At 43.8% G+C, this 25,394-nt stretch overlaps 1 protein-coding gene across 4 annotated transcripts in view; it reads right to left on the bottom strand.

The window, feature by feature from the left end:
* The window catches only part of SPTBN1 (spectrin beta, non-erythrocytic 1), a 135,863-nt gene that overhangs the window by 42,153 nt on the left and 68,316 nt on the right, over positions 1 to 25,394 (bottom strand). For all 4 annotated transcript variants that reach the window (XM_083832310.1, XM_083832311.1, XM_083832313.1 and 1 more), the window contains 9 exons: positions 14,486 to 14,637; positions 9,670 to 9,843; positions 8,275 to 8,366; positions 6,188 to 6,268; positions 5,296 to 5,411; positions 4,174 to 4,286; positions 3,362 to 3,549; positions 2,198 to 2,315; positions 484 to 642 (listed from right to left, as the gene is read on the bottom strand). In XM_083832310.1, the coding sequence (XP_083688436.1) occupies positions 484 to 642; positions 2,198 to 2,315; positions 3,362 to 3,549; positions 4,174 to 4,286; positions 5,296 to 5,411; positions 6,188 to 6,268; positions 8,275 to 8,366; positions 9,670 to 9,843; positions 14,486 to 14,637 (1,193 nt within the window). The remainder of the gene's footprint in view (positions 1 to 483; positions 643 to 2,197; positions 2,316 to 3,361; positions 3,550 to 4,173; positions 4,287 to 5,295; positions 5,412 to 6,187; positions 6,269 to 8,274; positions 8,367 to 9,669; positions 9,844 to 14,485; positions 14,638 to 25,394) is intronic.

Here is a 25,394-nt window from a genome sequence, read left to right as displayed (position 1 = left end):
GTCTATTCTCCCACGTGCCTGGTGACAGGACGAGGGGGAATGGGCTAAAGTTGCACCAGGGGAGGTTTACGTTGGATGTTAGGAAGAACTTCTTTACCGAAAGGGTTGTTAGGCATTGGAATGGGCTGCCCAGGGAGGTGGTTGAGTCGCCATCCCTGGAGGTCTTTAAAAGACATTTAGATGTAGCCCTTAGTGATATGGTTTAGTGTAGGACTTGTTAGTGTTAGGGCAGAGGTTGGACTAGATGATCTTGGAGGTCTCTTCCAACCTAGACGATTCTGTGATTCTGTGATTAAAAATAGAACAGTAATATATACACATATACACTAAATATACCTTTATACACATACAATAAATATAAATATGCATAGATTCAGTAACATAAGTGGCACAGGAGAGGAAATGTTCTCTTTACAAGAACTGTATCCTTTAATTACTCAAAGGAATCATTTTAGTCACACAGACAATTTCTGAAAGCAGCACCTGAGAAACTAGACGTTGATTTTCACTTAGCCAAGTTTCTCTCATAGCTGCCTTGCGATCAAATCTGCGTGCAAGTTGTTCCAGTTTCTCTTGTCTGATGAGCTCATTTCGCAGTGCCAGTTCTCTTTCATGTTCAGCTTTTTCCAGTCTTTCCCAGGCCTGAAGATGTGAAGAAAAAGAAAATGCATCTTCTAACTACACATTCATATAGGGTTATGATAAATCATGTGTGCTTCACATGCAATCAGAACTGAAGTCACTTTAGCCAAGTTTCTCAGAACTGGCAAATTTATTTAAATGCCAGTGAATCTGGTCTATATAGGCTGGCCTTACATCTTGTCTGCTAATGTAAGGGCATGACTTAAAAATTGGTTTCAATTTATAAATTCATTTTCTGAGCGAGAGGTTTAAGTCTTGTTTATCTTGTATGCATTTTCTTGTGTTCACTTGTTATTTGCCTCCTACAAAGCTTAAGCAAACCACTTTGGCTTCAATGTGTAAGAAAGCAATTGTTTCAAAATCTTCTGAGTGCTATTCCCAAGGAAGGGATTCTATCTTTCTCCTTTAGGAAATGAGAATTAGAGATTCATGCCATCTCACCCCTAAAATCAATTTACAATTGTTCTTTATTACATCCACTTTGGAAAGGAAAACAAGTACAGAATTCAGTGACTTTCGCTGCATGCAAGTCCTTTTTTTTCCCCAAAGCAAGAAGTTATTCACATGCATGGCATTAATACTACAAAAACAGAGCCTTAGAAGCATGTTGAAAGCCAGCTAATCACCTTTCAGATCTCCTTACAAACAACAAAAATACCCACAATTAAACACAAACTACCCTAGATTCTTCTAAATCCTAACAGATGTGAAATTGCCTGAAACCCAAAGTATTTTAGGCATTTGCAGGCACAGGAGCTTAACGCAAACAGGAGAGCTGCGCAGTTTACTGCTCTCTAGGACGCAGACCGAGGCCACAGACGCCCACAACAGCTGCCCTGGGAATGGCAGGCACGATCAAACACAAATGAGGAGAGCTCACAGTTTTAAATTGTTTGTTATCCTTGAAAGAGCTTGTCAGCTCTGCTGCTGTTCTGCCAGCTGCACCAGCATAAAAAATAGCTGCATAAGCCCCAAGAGGGAACCTAGAGGACTGGTCACAGCGCTTCCTTTATTCTCCCATGCTGTGGGCCAAGGGGCTGCGAGGCAGATGAGGGCCAGCTCTGCTCCCCGCTGGGAGCCAGGGAAGGCAGAGGTGTTGCAAGGGCACCACAGCCCTGAACAACACAGGGTGTCTGCTGCTGCGCATGGCTCTGCTGAGACTCCCTTGACCTCCTGCTTGCAGGGAGCTATGCTGGGACAAATCTCCTCAAAACTAAGTAGGCAGGGCTGCAATATCTCTATATTGTTGCTATTTTCTGCTGATTAACAATAGCTACAACCCTGGATGAGCAAGGGCTATCGGATCCATAACTGACTGCTCAGAACTACTGAGGGTGTTTCCCCGTGCAGAACAGCTTACAGATGCTGAGGCCACCCAGGGACTCGGTTCAGATTAGCGAGTCCAAGAGAAGGGAAAATATCACCCAACCTCTCCCATGCCTTACGGTCCCCCACATCAAGGCTAGAGACAGCAGATGCGTTTCTTCCCAGTATGCTGAGACTGAAAGGAAAAAACAAAATCCTGAGTCGCACAGCAGCTGCTGGCTCAGTTTACCTTGTTAATGTCAGAGATGAGTTTGCCCTCCCTTGGCATGTATACTTTCTGATTGTTGGCTCTCATTTTGCTTTGGATGGTAAAAAGTAGCACTTCTAGGTTTCCTTTTTCTGTAAACCTAAATAAATTTCCAAAAGAATAGTTACAATAAAGCTTTTGTTACTACTAGGTTATTACAAAGCACTTCCTTACAATACTGACATTATGAATGGAACACTCAGATAAACACCTGCATCTTGTGTGAACACTGGAAGCAGTAGAAATAGCCTTTCCAACCAGATGGGTCAGACAGAAAGAAAAAAAAAAGAAAAAAAAACAACTTCACAGAAGTCAGTTGTCTATCTGTTTAGATTTAAGCCCCTTGGGGGGACAGAAGACTGCATTTTTTTTTAATTCTATTGCATTTGTTGTCCTAGTTTATCAACCCAAGAAATGGAAGTTTTATTTAAACTGCTCACTGCAGTCAATAAACTCTTCCCACTGTTTTCCCTGAGTTGTATGCCTGGGAAATAAACAAACTGCAAAGGCACTAGGGAATAGACTGCAATTTTAGAAAACATCTGGATACTTTGTAATGTTTTCAATTGCAATTATTATCCATTAGGACTTATATTAGACAAAAATAATAAATAGATCGGATAACATAACGCTAAAAGAAACTTCCAGAAATAAGTTGCATGGCTTTGGTTGTATCAGTTGTAGCAAGCAGAGCTATGTTTTACAAAGCCAGACACACTTCCTCTTGATTTAGGAAAAGCAGTAAGAGCCTTTTAATAGCTGTGTCTTGGTATTGTACGCCGCTAGCAAACATGGCTGATGATATTACTGCACTAGCATGGTATATACTATTACCACTTGTATTACAAGGCAGGCACCTCAGTGAAATGATAGCTTCCAGTACTATAAGATCCTACAGCCAACACACGTTTTTAATTATTATTGCTATTGTTATTACTATGTGCATATCGAATAGCATAAAGCAAATAGGTTCTAAGTAATAATGGTCAGTGCCAATTAGAAATGTGATACCTGATTCTGTTCAGAAAAATAAATTCTCAAGCCAAGACTAAAATTACTTGGATGTTTGTTTAAAAAATAAATAAAAATCAATGACTGACTAAACAAAACAAGACCACTGTTTTTTTAAGCTAAGATTAAAATTACTTGGGTGGTTTCTCTACTGTCCGGTAAGTGTTGAACGCCTGTAGCTGCTGCTGCACACCAACTAGCGAGTTGGCAAATTTGCGATTGTTGAGGATGATAATGGTTTGTTCAATCCACTCAAGAAGGTCAGAAGCCAGCGATTCGTATTTTTCAATCATTTTCTCTGTTTCAATGGCATTGTCAAGCACCTGCAACAAGCAGCACAAAATAAAGATGAATTCAAGGGCAGTGCTCTTCAGAGTCATCTCAATCCAACAAGCTGCATAAAGGAAGCTCTGCTGGCTTATGAATCAGACCACTCACTCCTGAGCGCCACGGGGGCTGTGCTCCCCGAGGAACAAGGGCTTTGCATTTCTCAGCACTGAATTCCCATGATCCCAAGGCAACAGAGGGGCAGAGCAAAGGCTTACAAAAGGATTCACATCCAGTCTGCTAGCTGTAAGGATGGGGGCAGCTTTGCCAAAGGGCAGAGAATGACTGCACATTTTTTAAATGAGGAACTTTTCTGGGCTTCAGAAGAGACAGAGGACCCAGAGGGTGAGGAGCAGCTAATGGGAAAGGAAAAGCAGCAATGATGCACAATTAACAAACAAAAATAAAACACCAGCCAAATGTTTTCTAATAAGAGACAGCTGGAAATTAACTACTCCTCATGGTCATATGGGAATATTTAACATTCAAAACATGTTTCAAAAGCAAAACTAAAAACTACCATACAGGGGACTTTCGAAGGATTAACACCCAAGAAGGAAAAATAAGAATCAGAAAGATTTAAACTACTTTATAACAACTGATAATTTGAACTTGCAAACCTTTCCAATACGTTTTCCTTCAACAGCTAATGCTTTCATCTTGGAGAAGTAGTGGTAATATGTCACCACATAGGTGATGATTGACTTTTCATCAGGATGATCAACACTGATATCTGCAAACCAAACAAGAGTTGTCTTAGCACACTGCGGGTGCATGAGTTAAAACAACAAAGCCAATAATCCAACATGAATGGGCTCAAGAGTCTGAGAGATGGGTTCAGTGGCAGTTCAGCTCCTACGATTTATGTCCTAATCAGAAATAAATTCAGCAGCTTTGGACTGGTTCTGAATTTCTTGGTGTTGTGCAGTATTGAACTCTATCACTAAGAAGGCTCTCCTTGATCCATCTCAGTGCAGACCATGGTCAAAGCATGCGATATAGGTGAGGGGTCTTTGGGCCAGATTTTGTCACAGACTGCGTGGCTAACTTCCCTTGTGCCTGTGTGACTTGGCAGAAAACTTCAGTGCTGTATCAGTATTTGGAGAGAGAGATTCGAAGGTAACTGCAAGTCTGTCTGAGCAAATCTTCTGAGATACACAGATGGAAAACAATTTATTTCCTCTCCTGCAGCAATTCTGAGGCTATGGAAAATAATCAAGAAGAAACTTGCCCAAACACATGGCCTCTATTTATTTGTCCTGTGACAAGAAATTTTCTTGTCCTAGCATTGTAAGCACTCCTTCCAATACACAAGTGCACAATCTCATAAAAGAACAGGCTAAAACTCACCCAAGAGTCTGTGAAAGAAATTGCTAACTATCGGGTGAAGTCCGCATTTGTCGTCTTCTGGCTCAAACTAAGAAGCAAAGTGTTTCTCAGAGCAGACCAGAAGGGCACCTTTAACTGGAATGATTTTATGTACACATGGCCTGTCCAGTGGTCTTGTCAGATGGGGCATAAATTCAGAATTAAAGCTGTTGTGCTTCCACAGCTCTGTCCTCTGCAGGAGACATCTTGCATTCTCTCCTTCCCTCTCTAGCTGTTATCACTAAGTGAGTCAGCAGCATCCAGCTGCTCTTTAAGACAAAAAGCTATCACAAAAGAGTGTCCTTGGAAAAGGAGGGGTGGAAAAAAAGAGCCCACAAAGAGCTGCAAAGCATTAAAACTGCAGGAATACTTACCCTCAGGGTCCAGGAGCTTAGTAAGACCAAGGTGTTGCTCTGCAAGGTTAAAAGCATTTTGCAGATTGTAGTGTGCATTTGATTTCTTCAGCTTGTCAAAATCAATCAGATCAGGCCTAGACAGGATGAAAAATTCTTTAGATTTCCCAAAGCACAGTGCAGCCACCCTCAAATGAACAAATGAAATAAAATGTGCAATCCTCAGAAACCCTGGCCTCTCGGGATGCCAAGGTTTTGCTTGCCCAGTGCCTCTGTACGTTTCAGTGGAGTATTAAAGGAACAAAGTAATGCCGAGCACAGGGCAGAGCAGCAGAACCTAGCCCATGGCAAAAAACAAGGATGGGTTTACCATAGATAAAGGTGACCTGGAAAATGAACAGTCAAAGCTGTGGTCACACAGTCTCTCCTCATGATGATGGATGTGTGCAAGCTGTCTCACTTCACTCAAGCTTGCCAGTGGGTGGCATCGCCAGCCATGTCGAAGTCCAGCTCCAGACTTTGCCATCCCTGCCCAGGGATTTCTTCCTCCTCCAGGCCATCGCTGTGCCCCAACCGCTGACCCCTCAATTTTGGGTGACTAGAGCTCAGCGTGAGCTACTCAGTAAGGTTTAAAAGCTTCTCTTCCAACCTGGTCACTCACAGAATGAAATGATCGTGTGTATAATTTATTCTCTTGAAACCAAACATGACTTGCGACGTGAGAAGCTGTTGCCCAGATGAGCTCACAGTGACCACAAGAGTGAAAGGCAAGTTGCTGTAAAACTCTCAGCAATTCTTCCACTTCCTCCCCTCCACAGATTTCAAAATCAAGCTGCAGTGTAACTTCAAAACACAGCACACACTGCACCAGTCCAAGCTTTCAAAATCCATAAGGACGTTTCCCCACACATACCTGTGCTTATGTATTAGTGCATTGAAAGCCATCCCGTCCCTCCAGCTTGTTGTAAAGTTGTGAATGTTGACATTGGGGTAACTGCCAGAACAAAAAGCAAAGAAAGCACGATCAATAGGAGGTTGGACTCGATGATCTTGAGGTCTCTTCCAACCTAGAGAAATCTGTGAATCTGTGAATACAGCATCTCTGCTGCAGCTCTGTATGCTCTATCACTAAGGGCTGGTTGCAGGAGTGACGTATTTGTTGTAAACCTGAGGGTGGGACGTTACCATCCCATAACGGACAAGCTATCATCACAGCTGGTTTCTAATCAGACAGACACTAGAGGTAAGTGCATCTTATTCTTGTAAACCCAGCAGAACTGCTATGCATTCCTAAAGGAAGACTCTAAATGCCCTCTGAAGTAATCACTTGATGTGACTTTTTTAATAGCTTGATGCCTAACCTGGAGCCTATGAGGTTTCAGATCCCTAGAAGTTTAAAGCCTGATCCCAATTCAGCTGCTGGCAAATAATCATTTTCAGGTACTCAAAATATCCAGTTCAAGAAATGAGCAGGAACAGTTGGAGAAAAAGAGAGGAGTGAAACCTTTTCTGAGGATGCAGGTGCCACAGGAGCAGTGATGCATTAAGTTTTTGTTGAAACTGTCTGCTGTGCCAGGGCATCTTCAAGGACTGACCCTATTCATCATCTGACTTTTAAACAAAGCACATGTGATAGCCACCTTCATGCCCCATGGGTACACGGATTCCAAATTTGTCTGGTGAGTTTGGTATTTTTTAAGTCTCCACAAATTTCAGGGTGCTTACAAACCGCTTTTCTAAGAGTTCTTGGAAGCAGAAGATAAAATGTATTGCTAGAATAATGCTGAAGTGCCCCAACTCATCAGCGGGACATCCATGTTTCATGGGGTAAACGTGCAACAATGGATATTTAATTATGCAAAAAGGTTACTGTTAGAGAAATGTTTTGGAAATATTTCCATTTATGAAAATCCCTGTCAAAAGGAAGAATTAGAATGATACATGGATATTCAAATTCACACTAGAAATCCATGTGCCTAATCAGGGAGCATGAAACGGTAGCCACCTTACCATCAGTTTTGTTTTCCTTGCAGCTCTCAAAGTATTTCTATGCCACAAATTCCAGTTCCCCTTCTAGTTCACAGTAAAAGATTCAACCAAGACAAGAGACCAACCTTCGCCTTTGCTGCTATCTTATCCAACATGCTGGGTGGATCCCACTACATTACACTAAACATGAACAGAAAACCCATTATGCCTGGAGGGCAAAAATACTGTAGGAAGTCCAGAATACGTTTCAGCACTTTTGACACTTAAAATGCACATCTGTATCTTATGTCATTAAACAAAAAGTAATTTCATGTTTGAGCTCTAAAAGTAAGTTAAAAAAAGTCTGAGGAGATATCAGAATTAAGAGCAGTTTTTATGCTCAGAAAGTCCTAGTCAATCAATACACAAAGATGCAGACAGAATACAACAAATCTTCAGCTCGCCCACGACCTGTTCACATGGCAATCAAAAGGGAAAGTTTGACTGTAATTCCATGTAACAGCTCTGTTCCTTCTATATTTTTCCCAGAATACACATGAAGAGCTGGAGACCCAGGACACGTTAACTTCACTTTCACTCTGACAGTAACAATTCACCATAGAAGCTAGTGGTGTTATCATTCTTTACAAGAAGGGACTCAATGACTGCATCCTCTAAAGGTACTGCAGACCAGGGCAAAGCTGAAATTGTTTTAAACACCTGCATACCTCTATGTCATTTTATATGGAAAGAGGGAAAACTGGTGGCAAACACCCTAGCATAGTTATTTCTTCAAAGTAGGAGTGGACAGGAGGCAGCATATGCTATATATGTTCATGGATGATCTGGTTGGTATGTTTATTGCACAGAATTAATATAATAAACTCAGAATTTTCTGATTTGTAAACAACAGTTCACTTCTCTTGGTTGAATCCACTTAAGGAGATATATGTACTTGCCCATTTAAAATGATTCCAATGAAAATTCAAAATACTGTAGAGCTTTAGAGATAATCACGTAATCCACGCTTACCCAGCTGTCTTCATCTGGCACCACAAAAGCAATGCATCTTTAGCAGACTTCTTCTCCTTGTTGTCCTCAGTTTCAACACTGATATCTTGGATCTGAAATTAACAAAGAAGCTTTATGCATTCCTCTGAGTAAACACCATTTTTTGCCTTTTTTTGAAAAGATGAAAAAATTCTATCAAAAACATAAGTAACAAAGGAAATCTATGATGAAGGGCAAGGTGGAAGTAGGTAAAAGCTTTTCCTCATTTAGGAGCATTCATCCCAGAAGAAAGCTTCATCTGCCCTTATTTTACAAGAGGATTTCTCTTTTCTTTAGTCTGTAGGCAAAACAATTTAAACTTCAGCAGAAAACATTCCCAATTGTGAAGGCAAACCCTGTTCTATACAGGATTATGGTTTCACCCTTTTTCATGGCACCTCTTTCAGGATGCTGAGCACATCCAGCTCACTGGGGTCGAGGGGTACAGCAGGTAGCAGTCTTTTCAGGGGCATCAACAGGCAAAAGCTAACCAGGAGTTTCACAGGAGCAAACACATTTTCCAACCTCAAGCTTGGAGGAAACATTGTTTACCCTTAGCAGCATCGCAAATACATATTCCAGATTCTAGGCTGATACCTTTTTTTTTTAAAGAAAAAAAAAGGAAAAAAAAACGAAAATACTAAAAACAAAGGCAAACATTTTTTCTTTCATATGGACAAATATCTTATTTTGCCCAGAGAAGCTGTAGATGCCCCATCCCTGGAGGTATTCAAGGCCAGGTTGGATGAGGCACCCGGACCTAGTGGGTCCGGCACGAGGGTTGGAACTAGGTGATCTTAAATGTCCTTCCAACCCAAGCCGTTCTATGATTCTGTGATTTTATAGAGACGGTTCACTACTTTTTTTAAAAAAAAATATCATAGTTTCAGTGAAGCAACATTGCTATTGCTGAAAGTTAGGCAGATAATTTCATATTTCGAAAACAGTAAGCATCCCCCAAATTAGAAGGTGTTTTTTATTGTAGTTTTTTTGCAAAAGGACTTTCCAGCCTTTTCTAACTGAGGGCAAAGACCAACGTGCAACCTGCTGGAAAACAAGAAATCACTGCCTTCAAGTGAGACACTAAAAGAATTCCTGTGGGCACCCTTAATCCATTTAAGCACAATGTCAGCCAGAATAATGACAATCAGTGCAGAGGTGATCAACAGATGAGTGTAGCATTTCCTAGGTCTGCAAGACTGTCTATGTCTGTGACTGGAGTTTCGTATTTATTAGGAAATAAATAAAAATAAAAACACGTGACCCTGCCAGATACCAAGTACCTTTGATCAGTCCACTCTTAAAAAGCACAATAAAATAGATTACAAACAAGTATGGAAATCTCAAATGTGTGTATAGGTATGCAAGTATCCTCACCTGGAATCTCAGGATAATAGTCCAAATAAGGCCAAGTGTCAGCCTGTGATTCCCATCCACAATATCATGAGATCCCATGTTTTCCAGGTGCACTCGTTGCTCTTTCAGGAACTGGAGGGCTTTATCAACGTTCTCCAGGCAATGGATGCGCATCCTTCCCTTAGTTGGTTTGGGCTAGAAGGTAAAAGGGGAAGAAAAACAAATATTACTGTAAATGGAAGAAAACAAGTGCTTGATTTCAATCGAGGCAGGTGAGTCACCCACATTGCCAACTGCCAGGCAGCAATCCTGTATGCATTTGTTTTTCAGATTCAGGGGCCTCTTTGCATCTGACAGGGCATTCACCCAAGGTTAGTGTTAGCATGTCAGACCCATGGCGGGATCACTAACACCCCAGACCTATGCTGCACTTGCTGGGCGGCCAATTCCATTGGCCTTTCCGAATGTTTTCCTTGCTTACTTCCTTCATTTTTTCCACCTAGTCTATTCACTCACTATCTGGAAGATAAATCATTTCGTTAAGTTCATGCCACACCTATTACATTTTCCCAAGATGCTCTTTACTCTCTTACAAGTTCTTCCACACTTAAAAAGAAGATCCTAAAGATAAAGAAATGAAACTGACTGATAACTGGCAGATGCACGCAATAGAAGGAATTGGTAACGAATGCTCCAGTATCTGCAAATACTGGCGCACACACTCCGGAAGGACAGCTCAGATTTGAACTGCAGATAGTTAATAAAACACCCTGAGAAAGAAATTTCCTTCATTTTTTGGTCAGTCAGAGTAGGATAAGTAGTATGAAAATAACAGACAAGATTTATTCCAAACAATGCCTCCATAGGGGAGAAGTAGGGGGAACTGCCACACCAACATAACACAGTTTTACAAGGCCTGGCGCAAATGAAAAAAGCCAGGAGCACATCAGCAGCATGTAGAGGTCAGCTGTAAAACTGAAGAGAATTAAAGCAACTTTGTTCTGCGGATAAGGGTTACAGCTGAAGAGCTTGTTCTGTGCCCACTGAGATGTCACCGAAGGTACCTAGCCAAACTACTAATTGACACGATCTCTTTGTTTTCTACAGAAAATGTAATCAACTGGCCATGGAAATAGTGCATGCAAAATCCTTGCCTGAGTCTGCATTTGAGGGGAAGAGTTTCAGCAAGAGCCATATGTTCCCCACAAACAGCAGCCTGACTAGCAGTGTGTCGCCGAGATGAAACGCTCGCTAGGAAGATGCCCTTCAGGACATGTAAATTCCTGAGGTCCTTAGTCTCACTTCAGTTCTCAGCCAGCACAGTTCTACACTGGATGCTGGCAAACAGAGCAGATAAAGTCAGTCCACAGCTCCCAGCAAAGGCGAGCATTTCCAGGAAAAAACCCTGCTTTGGGTGCAAATGTTGCTCAGAGAAGGCTCTCCAGAAGGACAGTGCTGCATCCATCCTCCTGCTGGCTCCACCAAATCACGTTTCAGTGAGTCCTGTACAGCACAGCTGGGAAGAGGGGTCCAAGGGAACAGTGCTGGCTGTGGGGCAGGCGGAGGCCCTTCTCCTTTACCTAAGCTGTAACCAGAATACGCTCCAATGCCTCAAGTTATTTAGCAGAAAAGGGGATTAAAACACTGCTTCTGCTCTCAGAAGCTCCAGCACCAAGGTGACAGAGCTAATGCCATTCACCAGAGATGTTTTAGTCAGATCCTGGGCCCACTGGTTCCTAACCACAACCTGTATGATGGCATATTCCACGGGAACGTGGAAATGTAACCTGCAAGTGATCAGCAAGACCTTCTCTCCCCACAAACAAGGACTTTATGTGAGGCAGCAGAGTACACACAGTAAATCTGAGCAAGCGAATCCAGCCCCAGGACCTGTAATGCCTGGCAAAGGGGCAGGCCTCCCAGCACCTGTGCCACTCTCTGCCCTATGGCAGGAGCAGGCTGCTGTTCCTCTCGTGCTCCAGGACTAGGGGCACCCTCTGCTGCATGGGGACCTCAGCAGCTTACTGCTAGTGCAGTCTGGAGCTTTTCAGACTACGACTTATTAATAGCCTGAAAAGGCACTGCAAATTCCTGCACAGACCAGTGTCACCTGGCCGAGAAAAAATGCAGAGCACCGGCAGGAGACAGAAGGTTAAACCTTTCGGTAGGGCAGCACAGGCAGGTCGTGCAGTCTTTACTGACTGTTCTGCATCATGAGAAGAGCTGTCCGAGTCCTGTTTGTACAAGGTGTGGCTGCGCTTGCCACGCTCTCCTGCACAGCCTCAGCATGAGAAATACGTGAGGCACAACTTTCTTCTTTACTGGGCTAACACAGACCCAGAAAACTGACCAGAGGGAAAGAAGACATGTTGAAGGCCCTGCATATGATATTTACCTGAACTCAGAACCTTCTATTATTTGTTTTAGATCAAAATCCTTCCCTTTTCCAATGGGAAACATGACCAAATTCACTACAGAGAATCTGCTTAAACAGTTTGACCTTTGGGCATTCAGGAATTGAAAGGAATTTACTAATCCTTTATCTAGTGATGGAAGAAACTGAGCTAAATGCTCAATTTAATGCTGAAAACAATTCTCAGCTTTATTTTTCTGTTTGGAAGAAACTGATTAACAGCGTGTGCAAACAAAATTACAACCATCTTTTCATACTGGCTGGATTCTTTTCCACTTGGTCAGTGAGACCATTGATGCTGTTGTTTTATTTCCAAATACTGGTCTGGTCTGTACAGAGGACCTTATGTAGTAAGGACTAAACACTAGGATTAAGGATCAAATTGAGCAAAGAGGGGAAGATGTACATGTCTTTATTGCACACTCTCATTTTGAGGTTCTCCAGTATACCTTCAAGAAGTCTGTGTTTTCATCATCAAAAATCACAACAGCTTTCAAAAGATACAGTTTGATCGAATGTGGCTGGAGGCCTTACAGGGGGCAAAGAGTGGTCCTGCTTCCCTCATTAGTATTCTAAATACCAGACTGCTCCACAGGCTCCAGCTCCAGAGTCTTGGATTCAAATGCAGGAAAAAAAAATCCTGTTCTACTGCATCAGTAAACACACTGTATTAAAATAATTATCTAGGCAAGTTTCAGAGTTTGTTTATTGCTTTCTTACCATTTGATGTTTGTCTCGATTTTAAGTTTTCTGCATAAGACACTGCCTTTACATTTCTGCTTGGGTGGCATGGTGATGTCAGAAGCTACCCAGTAACAGCTACAACAAATTCCAAAAGGCTGGAGAACGTCAGCAAGTGGATGCTACATGCTGATCCTACTGGAATTTTTTTGGTGTGTGTAATTGTCTCAAGGTTTATTCCATTGCATTATCTGTATTCTTGTTTGCAGAGGAAGGTGTGGTGGAATGTACTGTTCAGAGACTGCTGTCCTCCAGCCTGAGATAACAAAGCTACAATAAGAATCTACGGTAGTGCAGACAGCTGCCAACACAATATGCAACCGATGATGCAAGTTCAGATCCAGCAGCCTCCTGCCCCCTCCCCACCCAAACAGCTGCGTAAGCTCTGTTTGCATTTTTTAAACCTGGAATGAAAAATGTAAATGAATCATGCAGCAAGAATCACATGTCTGGTCTGAGCTTTACCACTGCTATTTGACACTGAAAGCCAAATCTTGGCAGGCAGATACGAAGGTTTAAATAAAGGTGCCAGAGTTGCTGCCCGAATCCTCAAATAATGGGGCATGTGGATCTCAGTTACTTCTGTACGAATAAAATCTGACCTCAGTGCTACCTGCAGTGAGCATGTCAAACATAATACCTCACTGAAGTAAATTACTTGGCACAGAGAAACTTATTTCAGGCAAAACGTAGTTGACAAACACTGAGATTGTTTACCTCCATCCACACACCAGGACAGGGTACTTTCCTGCACGTCAGAGTTTCTTTTTACCCTCAGAGATGCATTTGGAAATCTCCCTCTCTTGCCTCACTGTACAGATGTTACACTGCAGGCCATATGTTCAATTCATTACCCAGAGTCTTAGCCCATGAAGCTTCCATTAATAGGACTGCTTGATGACAAGCGATTACACAGTCCCAACCTCATGTAGCCTTAGGTCTTAGCTAAAGACCCGTATTTCTTTGAAAAGATTGCTCTAAATTGGGTAGTTAAGAGCACAGCCATCATTTAAGGAGCAGAATGAAAGGCTGATACCCAGACATCTCCTCACACACAGTTTTCCTGTCATGCAGCAGCATTTTTTTTTTTACTACAAAACTTTTCTTATTCACCAGCTTGTGCTGGTATCACACCTAGAGAAAGAATTTGGTCCATTTATTAAAATTCATTTTAGGTATTCCTCTAACCAAAAAAAATCCAAGCCTTATCTATTTGTATGGAACTCAAATAGTCCCAGGAGCATTCCTGGGCAGTGGGGATGTGACCAACAGCACAACAAAAGCCGCTGCAGAGCTCCCCAGTGTGGGCCTGGCTTTCTCCAACCTGTCCTCCACACCCCGCAGCATGCTCTAGGGAAGGCAGCACATAATGGGGATCATTCAGTGCTCCGCTTCCGTCAGATCCAGGAGCAGGCAGAATGCTGCTGGAAGCACTCAGCATCTCACCAGCAAGAAACATTCAAAGACAACTTCCTCTGATTCCTACTGAAACCAACAGAAATATTTTAATGATGTATGGATCCAGCTGTTCCTGAAGCAACAGACTTTTTTTTTTCCATTTAATTCATAAGACATTTGCAATGTTGAACCCTCAGTTCTCATTTTTGCTGTACATCAGTTGGGCCAAGCATTCACTAAAACAAACAAAAAACACACAGTGAAAACTAATAAGCAAACACTTACAAGTCGCTCTCCTGAAAGAACTTCCAGAAGTTTGATGAGCATCCTTCCATCACGAAGGTCAGTGTACAAATCCGTAATTCTGCATGACACGCGTGCCAAGTGGGAATTAACCCACTTTGTGAAAGTCTTCTTCTGAACTGCCTCACGTTCATCTGTTAAGAAAACACCACAATGTTACCCAAAATAAATGACAGTTCATGCGCCTTAACAAAACGTGATGTTCAAACACATCTAATCTAATAGGTGAAAGAAGCTGGCTTCTTTTCTTAGCAGTCAATGCAGAAAACGGGAGTTTTCACCCGAAATCCACCTTTCTCCCTATCTCACAGCATTTCCTATAATGACTGGGAATTTTACTGAGTAACTATCTGTGGAATAAATCTGGAGTATAGATTTCAGACTTACATGCTGCCCATGTAAGCAGCTTTCTCAAGGTGCAAAGAGGTCAGTTGTAAAGCTGCAATGTAAAAGCCACTTTGGACTGATCAAATTGTCCAGTAAGTTGCTCAAGAGTTATCTTCCACCACTGGAAGAACAGGCCAACTTCTGCTCTCAAATACACAAACAAATCCAGAACAGATCCCCCGAAATAGCAGCAGTCACTTTGGATTAGGGTATGTATAAAAGAGAGCAGAGACCAAAACTTCACATTTATTCCCCCTCACCTCCATTTATTTGCAGATTCAGCATCTGTAACTGTATTTACACAACATCAAGATGAACTTTTCTGTAACTGCATGTTTGAGGTAGACTTGCATTTATTTTAACCATAGAAAAACAGTCTCTTTCCACTTTCCCTTCCCAGAGTCTTTCACAACTGTTTATACACGAAAACGCTGGCTATGAGAGCTCTCTTAATGCACAGGCTCACTGCAGCCCACATTAATTCAGAAACTCCCAAACAGCTATCTGCCAAGCTGAGAACTCTCAGACAGAAATATTATACATCTCTGTGGTTAAATTCTTTTGCCAAGGGTTTTGGATGAAGCCCTTCCTTGTTTGCAGAAAGTCAGTTCACTGAGCTGGGAACTACTACGGACCAAATTTATCACAACACAGGTGCTCAAACTTGGACTCCTAAGTCCGTAATTAGACATACAAATGGAAGCGGTCTGCTTTTCCCAGCAGCTGAGCATCTAAACCTCCCAGAGGTCTCTTTAAAGTTGTTGGCACCTTTGGAAACAGGACATAAAGACTGGTAAATCCTAACCAAAATGTAACATGTCCAGCTCTGAGAACTCTGAGTACCGTGCTCTACACACGCAGAAGGTTATTGGTGGTGCAGAGGAACCCAAAGTTCATATGAAGACTTCCCGGGGCTTCAGTGCCTCCCCTCCATCCCAAGGAGGGCCATGCCCGCTCCCTGGCAGCGGTGGGGGGACGACCCCAGCCCCTTCCTAGCCAGCTGCAGCCTCCCACTCGTGGGACCACAGGGCCAGCAGCAGAAGCCTGATCCTGGTGGCAAGGAGTGACAAAGAAGCTGAGGTTGAAGAGGACAGAAAGTTAGGAAACAAGAAAAAGGAAAAAATGCAACAAGAGAAGAAATACTATAGTAGAACAGCAGTAAGGAGGAGAAACCTGAAAGGGAGCGGGAGAGCAGATCAGCACTTTGCCTGGTTACACAAACCCCACTCCAAGATTTCAGTTCCTCCCAAGTATTTCTGAACTTACTCCTGCCACTCGACCATGCGGTAGGAAATGCCCTGGAGCTAACACACTGAAACCATCCCACATGTAACAGCTTTTGCCCACCTAGAAGGTACGAAATCTATTAAAAAACAATAAGGGTGTTGGAAAGACGTTAAAGGTGGGTTTTGTGATCAGTCAGCAGTGCGCCCTGTGAACCAACACTTTGCTTCTCTCGTTTGTCCTCACCACTGATGCAGCAGCGGACTGCGAGGCTGTAGGAGGAGCACAAGCACTGGGCCAGAGCTGCAGCTCACTGTCCAGCCCAAGCCATTTTGGATCTGACTGAATCCTTGTGATGGCTGGTGCTTTTTGAAAGAAAATTCCAGCGGAAATTACCAGAGCTCCCTTCAGCAGCTTCACTGGTTTGAGCAAGTCCCCGAACAGCTCAGCAAGTTTATTTCATCGCTGCAGTCTCTATACAAAATCATAACATTCATGGATCCCTGGGTTACGTTCATCCTGAAGAGAAAAACGGATGGACAGGATCCTACAGATAAAGTCGGACACAGATAATCTTATATAAACAAGTAAGCTATCAGATATCACCATGAAGCCATCCATTAAAAAAAAAATCTTTGGTCAAAAGCTATGGTTCTCAACAACCCTCCAAATTTGGGATCGGGATAAAAGTAATGGGTGGGAAAAGAACACCCATGTGGCCTTAGTAAAAAGATGAAGGGTCAGAGCCTGATTTTGAACAGAAAAAACAGGACATGGGAAAACCATGACGTGCCGTGTCAGGCTGTGAAAACTTTGGTGCTACAGTACTAATTGATGCCAGCTTAGGATCTTCTGCTGCTGAAAGGAAGCCTCAGAAAGCCCAGAGCTCTGGCAGCCGCAGGCAGCACTTGCAGCAGGGGGGAGCCGATGGCACCAACCCTGGGGTGGTCCCCCAGAGAAGCTTCCCCACCCCAGCATGATCTGTGGCCTAAAGGAGGACGTGGAAGTGTGTTCTTCAGGCGGCAGGGGTTCAGGGACAGAAGCGTGAGAAAGTTCAGGAGAGCGACTCCTTTTCGTCTGTTCAGCATTGTTATGCACACTGAATTATCAGGGAGGGTAGGGTGGGAACAGCCTGTCAGGCTGGAGGCCCCCTGTGCTTCAGTAGCCAATGTTTGGTGCCACCAGGCATGCTTTCTTTAGACTTGTTCATGTACAGTTGCTGCCTCTCCCCTCTTACCTTCCCGTTTCCTCTGCACCGCTTTCTGCGGTCTTCTAGTTCCTGTTTACAGTGAGAGGTTCAAGAGTTCGGTTGTTTTTTCGGGCTCCTCAGCTCCCCACCCTTGCTCTCATCTTCACTCCTCGCACCTGATCCCCACCCATCCTCTGTGGCGCCATCCTCCTCCCCGCTTGCCGCCCGATAAAAGCAGTGTCAAAGTCCCTAGGAGACGGCAGCTGCAACGTCTTCAGTGCCATCTCCACACGCTGAGCCTGCTGGTGGCTCTTCACGTATCCAAGCAACTTCACTGCTGCAGCCCTCAGTGGCTTTGTGTTCTCTCTCACCTGTCCCCCAGTTCCCAGCAGGAAGGGCCAAGAGCTCTCAGCAGGGCTGGAGAACCCCAGGTGCCCCCTGCAGCCTCCGAGAGCTGGGTCCCCATGCTGGCCTGCAGCTGCCCGCTCTCTGCCAGCTTTGGGGGACAGCCAGCAACTTATCTCCAAAAAACACCACCGGAGAGACACAACAGCTGTCAGCCTCCCGACGGGCCGGCCACCCAAGAAGGCCACACTGTAACGCGCCTGGAGCTCAGCTCTCCAGTTCCCCACCGCCGCTGTTGGGGACGCCACCAGCACGGAGGGGGCAGAGCCGTTCCTGCTGCCCCGCTCGAGGCTGCACTGCTCCCGTAACGTGGGAACAACCAGCACATCTTGGAAGCTGTTTGACAGGGGCTGGTCATGTTAAAACCTCGCCTGATAATTTCTACATAGTGTTTCACAACGACTGCAGGTTTTTGCAATGCTTTCACCAACGCTTTCAAACTGAAACTATTTTTCTGCTCCGGGGTTTCAGGTTAAAACACACATAGAACTAAAACCCATGAATCTTGGTTGTGTTTCACAGCCAGAAACAGACCCACAGAAAGCTGATACTTACAGCTCTGCCAGATCAGCTAAGCTCAGAACACAACTACAGCTATTTTAATGTGCGGTGCCACACAAAAACCTACACGGGGCCAGGTGCATCCATGAGGGATGGTACCAGAGCTGTAACACCAGCGCTGGGCTCTGAAGCCCTGTTTACGCATCTCATGTGATCGCTTTGACCAACGTCCTTCATACCTTCAAAAACACATTTTTAGGTTTTTAAGACTAACTAAACCAGAGGATATGGGTGGAGCTCCAAGCGTCCTCCAGCTTGTGAAAACATTTGTTTCCCAAGGGTAAAGAGAAATGCACAACATGCAAAACAGGCACAGCAGGAAAACGGAAGCCGCTCTCACAGCAGTATTGATAATAGAGAATCCAACTTATCTTGAAGCAACACTAGGAAGGAAATTTCCTTTATGCGGAAGCCCCCATGACAATACTAGTAGCACATGGAAGCTTGCAAGCTCCAGCTCTGTGATTGTGATAAATCAAGGACTGACTTTGTTTAGGAGTTAGTAAATAAGCTGCAGCTTATTTCACTGAAACTCACAGAAATAGCTTTTCACTGCAACTAGCAGAAAGGAGGGCTGGAGGGGATCTCAAGCAGCCATCTAGCCCCCTCACCGTCTGAGGAGAGTCATTTCTGCCTCTGCTAATTTGATGACGAAGAAAACTGATCAAAATGTTGTCAGCTTTCTGAAAGACCAGAGCCATGCCTGTCTGAGTCGCTGAATCCCTGGTTCAAGACAGCAGGAGAGGACCATGCACTCCATCTCCTGTTCCACGCGCTGAGGGAATGACGGGGCTGGGCCAGGATAATGAAGCACATCTCTTAATAACCGCCCTGCAAAACGCATGGCTCCGAGAGCTGGCTGTGAGAGACGCGGGCTGCTCCTGCACACCAGAAAGCATTATCAGTCCACGTTCCTTCACACAACACCACCGCCAATTGCTCTTGTGGCAAAGGTTACCTGTGCGGCTGCCTGTTTTCTAAAAACAGCTCCAAGACAATCTGCTGCCTTCCATACCGGTCAAACCACATTTTCAACAAACTGACCTTGAATCTGCTTAGAACTGAATGGCAAGCATGTCTGGCACTCACTGCTGCCAGCCCGGCACAGGTACAATGACTTTCAGTGTGCAAAAGCTACTGCCAGCACCCAGGTTGAAAAGGCCTCCACACCCAGCCAGATTATCAGCAAAGGGAACACTCTGAAAGGAGCTGAAATGCTACTGAAAAAAAAAAAAAGAAAAAAAAAAGAAAACACATAATAATTAAAGCATAAGAGGAAAGCTGAAAGCAACAGCAAGTATCTAGGATGGCTGCTGGGTGCTTGGTGCATGTGCAGCTGCCTGGAGAGAGTGCAGCAAATCCTTCCTGCCAAGCCCAGCCGGCGGGCAGCACGCTCTGTGCAGTATCAACATTTGTGAATCCCTGTCATACGTCAAGCAAGGCAAATTAAGGATGAATTTTAATCCTTAACTTCAAATGCTCTGTCTCCTGCAGGTTTAACTCCTTTTTACTTTCCCCGCTGGAAGTGTTTTTCTGCCTTAAAATTCTTATTTTTTCACTACAGCAACAAACGTAGCCAGCATGCACCCTATGTGAAGCACTGCTAAACACACTGACTCAGAAAGCAGAGGAGAGTTGCTCCAGGCACACTGCTTCTGCTGATGACATCCAATATCCACAGCTTCCCTTAATTCCTCTGATCCTAGCCCAGGCTAACCATGCAAAGGGAGAAACAGAGCTTGCTTTCACAGGACGATGTAGCCATTACTGTAGGTTTTCAGGGAGCAGGATAGCACTGCATGTTTTCTCAAAGTTGCCAGGATATGGAGTTAAGCAGCCAGTAATATTCAGTGTCACAAATTCCAGCCACGCTCAAAGCTTTTTCAACTGAGAAAGGTGCCTGAGAGAATGGCAAGTCAGCTACCGGGACCAAAGTGCTGTGATCAAATAAGAATTCATCGTGAAGCAACATGGATGTGTGCACTGGGATCGCCATTTGCCAAACTGACTGAAGGCTGCTGGTGAATGCAAAGCCGTTTTTGTTTGGGCCTAACCTCCCTTGTTTCAGGTAGGCTTGGGCAAGGCTTGTACAGAACATCTCCACTGTGCAGCACTTTGGGAAAGGAACGATGCTGGTGGCTGCTGGTCCTGGAGCACGGTGTCAGAAGGCAGAGACAGGTGCTCAGAGCAAGGTTGGGCTCTACCAGAGCCCCGCGACCCAGGCAGGGAGCAAGGCCCCGGCTGCCCTTTGTGAGCACCTGACAGCTCAGTGGGGCGGCTTGGGGCAGCAAACTGATGCGATACTAAATATAACCCCAAGGGGAAAAAAGCACCTCTGCGTATCTGTACCGGCACAGCTGAGGGGAGAAACATCTGCTTGGATAAACGATCACCAGGTGATGGCATTTCCACACAGCTGCTGGACGTGCTGTGTCAGTACACGTGGCGATAAGAAGCCCAGGGAGAACAACACAATGAGCACTGCACACAGGCACCTGTTACACGCACAGAGTCTACATTAAAATATGTTGGAATAGATCAACAGGAAAGAAAATGACAGAAGGAGAAGGGATCACCCATTGAGGAGGAATATTAGGTGTCCTTAGAGGGAAGGAAATGAAGCAAGTCTCTCTTGATGTTCAATCATCCCACGACTATTTCACCTTCAGCAGTAAGACAATAAAACCAAAAGTGGATGCTGCTTTTCTCCAGCTGTAGATAGCAGGACAGGACTGAAGACAGGAGTAGATAAAAATGGAAAGAAAGGGGCTGAATTAACAACACACACACACCGAGGCAAGCAACAACCCAGAGCAAAACCCGCAGGAAGCCAAATCCGCATCTTGCGCAAGCAGGTGGCACATGTGGCTCCAGCACCTCGAAACCACTAGGTGAGCTTTAGAAGTATCTCCTTCACTTTTACTTCGGGCAGTTTAACATGGAGAAGTGACTGCAGCTGATGATTTTGAACAAAGCAATCTGAATTTGCTATGGTTATTTATGGTAAAAGCAATCTTTGGTGCGACTTCCCCATTAAAAATGGTGAGATTATGCCAAAGGTTTTACATGCTGGAACATGACTTAGGCAAGAACTTGAATGTAAACGTGAAAGATGACAAAGCAACAAGGTGATTTTGTTCATGTTGTGTTCGGCTGGTGATTTGCATTAGTAGCAAAACCCTTGCTGCTTTCCAGACCCCACTGCACAGACAACATACTGTTCACAAGTCCGGGCTGTGCATAACAACCTGCTCTCTCTTACTAGGAAGCACCAGCCAGCTTCTAAATCCTATTAAATATCTACCCTTCTCTATTAAACATTGCAGCATGTGACTACTTTCACTGCTGAAAACGCTCTGAAAAGAAAAAAGGGAAAGCTGCATAATGCAGCATGTGGAAAAAACAATTCTGCTGCTTTCTCTTTGATGTCACTAAACCTCCCTCGAACAATATAGTGATGCACAGAACAATGTCCGGTAGCCAGCCAAGCATTACAGGGCCTGGAAGGGCAGGTCCCTTCATTGTCTTTATTTTTACACAGGGTCTATGGCATTTTGGTGTCAGCAGTACAAAAATAAACCCTCTGAAAGCCAACTTTGGATCCGTGTAGGAGAATGATTACGTTCATCTGCAAAAAGTTGCTGTAAAGTCTCCCACAGCATATAAGAGAAACATGAAAGTCATCTGGGTTTAACAGTTTAACCTGGTAGAAGAACTCAGATTACTTTTTTTTTTTTTTAAATTCAGAAGACAAAATTGATGTATTTAAGCAGATTCAGAGAGAATCAGTTCAGCTCTCTCTACCTTAGTACAAACCAGTGAACTAGATGTTTAACTTCAGGACAACTGGAACGCAAAATTGAGTAAATATCTCCTGCACCACGACAGCTCCCTGCTCTGGAAAACACTGTGTCATTCACCCCATTTCCTAAACATTAACCTTCGCCTTTTTTTTCCTGGTACTTTGGGATACCAACTGCCTGCTGGTTTTCCTGGATGAAACACAAAGCAGCTATAGAACAGCACCCTTTCTCGTGGATGAGGAGAACGGTTCCATGTTTCTGCGCGCTGCCCTTGGGAACACCCACACCCAGCCCTGAAGCTTCAGCCACCACCGCCCCAGCTGAAACAGCCCCGCTCCCCTTCTCCGTGTGCGTTACGAGAGAAATAGCCCAGAGGCCCAATACCTGATCTCCAAACTGTATTTGGATCAACAGGTTAAAAATGCTTTTACAGCAAAATAGCAGAAGTGGAATAAAGAAATTAACTTTGTGGCCTATGGAGCGCCCAACATGTAGTTCAAATGGAGGTCCTTTAACAAACAGCAAGAAAATACCTCAGTGTTGCTCCTATTTAAAATAAGCAACACCTTAAGGCTGATTCAATGTTAGTGTTTTACAACACCTGCTGCCATTTCTTCCCTTTGCATATCAGACAATTCACTTCCTTGGCAGGACTATGGAAAAAGCATCGGCCTGTCCCCGGACACTGGGATTCCCACCCCACAATGAAGAGCCTGAGGTCACAGCCCTATTTCAAGCACACACAATCTTGTAGAGTCTTTACAATTTCCTTTAAAAAACATGAGGAGCATAATGCAGGGAAACACAAGGCTTTTTATGGAAGTGGGGCAGTGCTATTAGTTTTGTTTGTGCCCAGTCCACTAGCTGATTAGCAGTGGTGCACGGGCAAGGAGAAGGCTTGGCATAGAACATGCTGGGAACTTGACTCCCTAAGGTCCATCCTATTTCTTTCCCTGTTCTGCAAACCCAGTGGAATGACAGATCTTACAGTGGATTCCCACTCATCTAGAGGAAGAAAAACATGGGTAGGAAGGAGGTGTTTGGCTTTTTGTTTTCACATGATTTCCCTTCTGCTGTACTCTTTTTCTTCTAGTCCTCCTCCTCCTCCGCTGCAGCTAACACAACAACTCACACAAGACGAGGAGCAACCTGCTGTTTCTGCAGCCCAACTGCGTGGCCAGACTGGGATCCTCCTTAGGTATTAGGTATTTGGAAATATGAAGTTATAATTGTGGAGCAGAGATGAGTCAGTAAGGGATGGGCATCAGGACTCCATGTTCCCCGTGAAGACAGGGAAATGGACACTGAGAACCCTCCCTTATGGAGCCAACCTGGGCATGGCAGACACCTCAGCCCAAGACCTGCTGCTGGTGCGAGGCTGAATGTGCCCACCAGGAGGGTGTCCAGACACCACAGTGGGCCCACAGAGGCTGTAGGCCATCCTTCGGGACATTCAGATCTCAGCAGGACAAGACCCTCAGCATCCCTGAACCTGCCCCTGCGTTCAGCAGGATTGTCAGACCAAACGCACTCCTAATGTCCTTTCCAACCCAAGGAATCCCGTGATTCTAAGAAGTTTGGCAACCTCAAACAAACAGGCCAGTAAATGAACTGCCAGCATTCCCGTGGAATCCCACTGAGGGGTTCCAGAGAGGTGTAGGGTCTTTTCCTTCATCTGAGGCACAAGTTGAGATGTTACATGGAGTGAAAAGTCAAAGCTGTGGGATGTCTTCACTATGCTTCTTTAAAAACTCATTGCAATCAGAAAGAAGAGTAGATGAAAGAAATGCCAAACCTTTGTTGCTTTCATGTTTAAATCTAATTTCACTTCAATGACAGAAAAGCATGAATAGAAAATAAATCTATGATGAATGCATTTAATCCTTTCAAAATATTAAATCTGGGTACTAAGAGATGTTATCATTATAATTAGTTGCTGTTAAATTATAATTTTCATTATCAAAGAAATATTTTAAATGGAAAAACATGTATTTAAACAACCACTGTGTTGATCAGGTATTAATAACAGTTCCCCTTTAACAGGCCGATTTTATAGCCTTACTGAACAATGTGCTTAGTTCACCCAGTTTCCATGGTCACAGAACAATTTATTATTGGTAATTGCAGGCTGTAGTGTAGAAGCAGACACACGACACTGTGCCAGCAGGCTGCCGAAGGAAAGCAGCAGCACCACAGGTAAGCCAGGCCATGGCTCTGCGTGCTTGGGATCTAAGCTGAAACCCCAAAGACACCCCCCAGGACAAAAACAGAAGGACTATCACCAATAAAAACCCAGCAGATTACAATGACAATTACTTGTATAACTGAAGGAACCCATGTTATTTATCACATGCAGTTATTTCTAAGAAGGGAGTTTTTAAAATGAATGAAATTTAATGAGATTTGAAACAACCTGCTAATAATAAGCATTAGAGGAAAAACCCCTAATCTTCTCTGGCTCTAATCTGCAAATCCATCATGCAGAGCTCCAGCTGAAGTTGTCTGAGAACAGCACAACTTGGGCCTTCCCCTGTAAATTCCTGCAGAAAAGCTCCAGAACATGCAAACACAATGTAAACTTTAACATACACAGACTGCAATGAGTCACTCCATACATTAATGGTCTTCCTTATGAAATTCATGTAGTAACTGCAAAAAAAAAAATGTCTTTTCATGCCATACCGACTTTCTTGTGACTTCTGAGGTGCAAACGATTTGCACACAAATTCTAATTCCTCACCTCAAAATTTTCCTTGATTCCAATCCAAAGGTCATTTACTGATCTGCTTTTGTGGAACAATGGGGCATGTTTAAGCAAAATCATTTCAGCCTTTGGAGTTATGCAAGAGTGGGGAAAAAACAAATACTTTGCTAGTACAGAGGAACTTGCCCATAGAACAACTTCCAAAGCAGTAGCAGAAAAATGCAAAAACTCCCTTTGTTTGAAACTCTAGATGATCTCTCTGAGATTTAAAAGGTGGCACAAATTTGAGGGAATTAGTTGAATAAAATTATACTTTGAACATCTTAAATATGTATCTTTGTTCAGAAACATCACTTGTTTTTCTTGTCTTGAAGTGGACTTGTGAGTCGTACTGGATCAGGAACGCACTGACTGCACAAACTGAAAAGCTCTCCACGCTACAAAGGTGTGGCTTCTCTTGAAGTTATCTATGAGAACTCCCATTAATTTACCTTTGCTTACTTTAATTTTTAACTCAATGAGAGAATGTAACTGCCAAACATCACCAGTTCGGTGTGTGACAGCAGTGGAAGAACCACCCAAAGACATTTCGTTGATGCCACCTTAGTCATGCTGTGG

Source organism: Anser anser (genome assembly GCF_964211835.1).
Source record: "Anser anser genome assembly, chromosome: 3".
Classification (NCBI taxonomy): domain Eukaryota; kingdom Metazoa; phylum Chordata; class Aves; order Anseriformes; family Anatidae; genus Anser; species Anser anser.
This window is presented reverse-complemented; position numbering and strand designations above follow the sequence as displayed.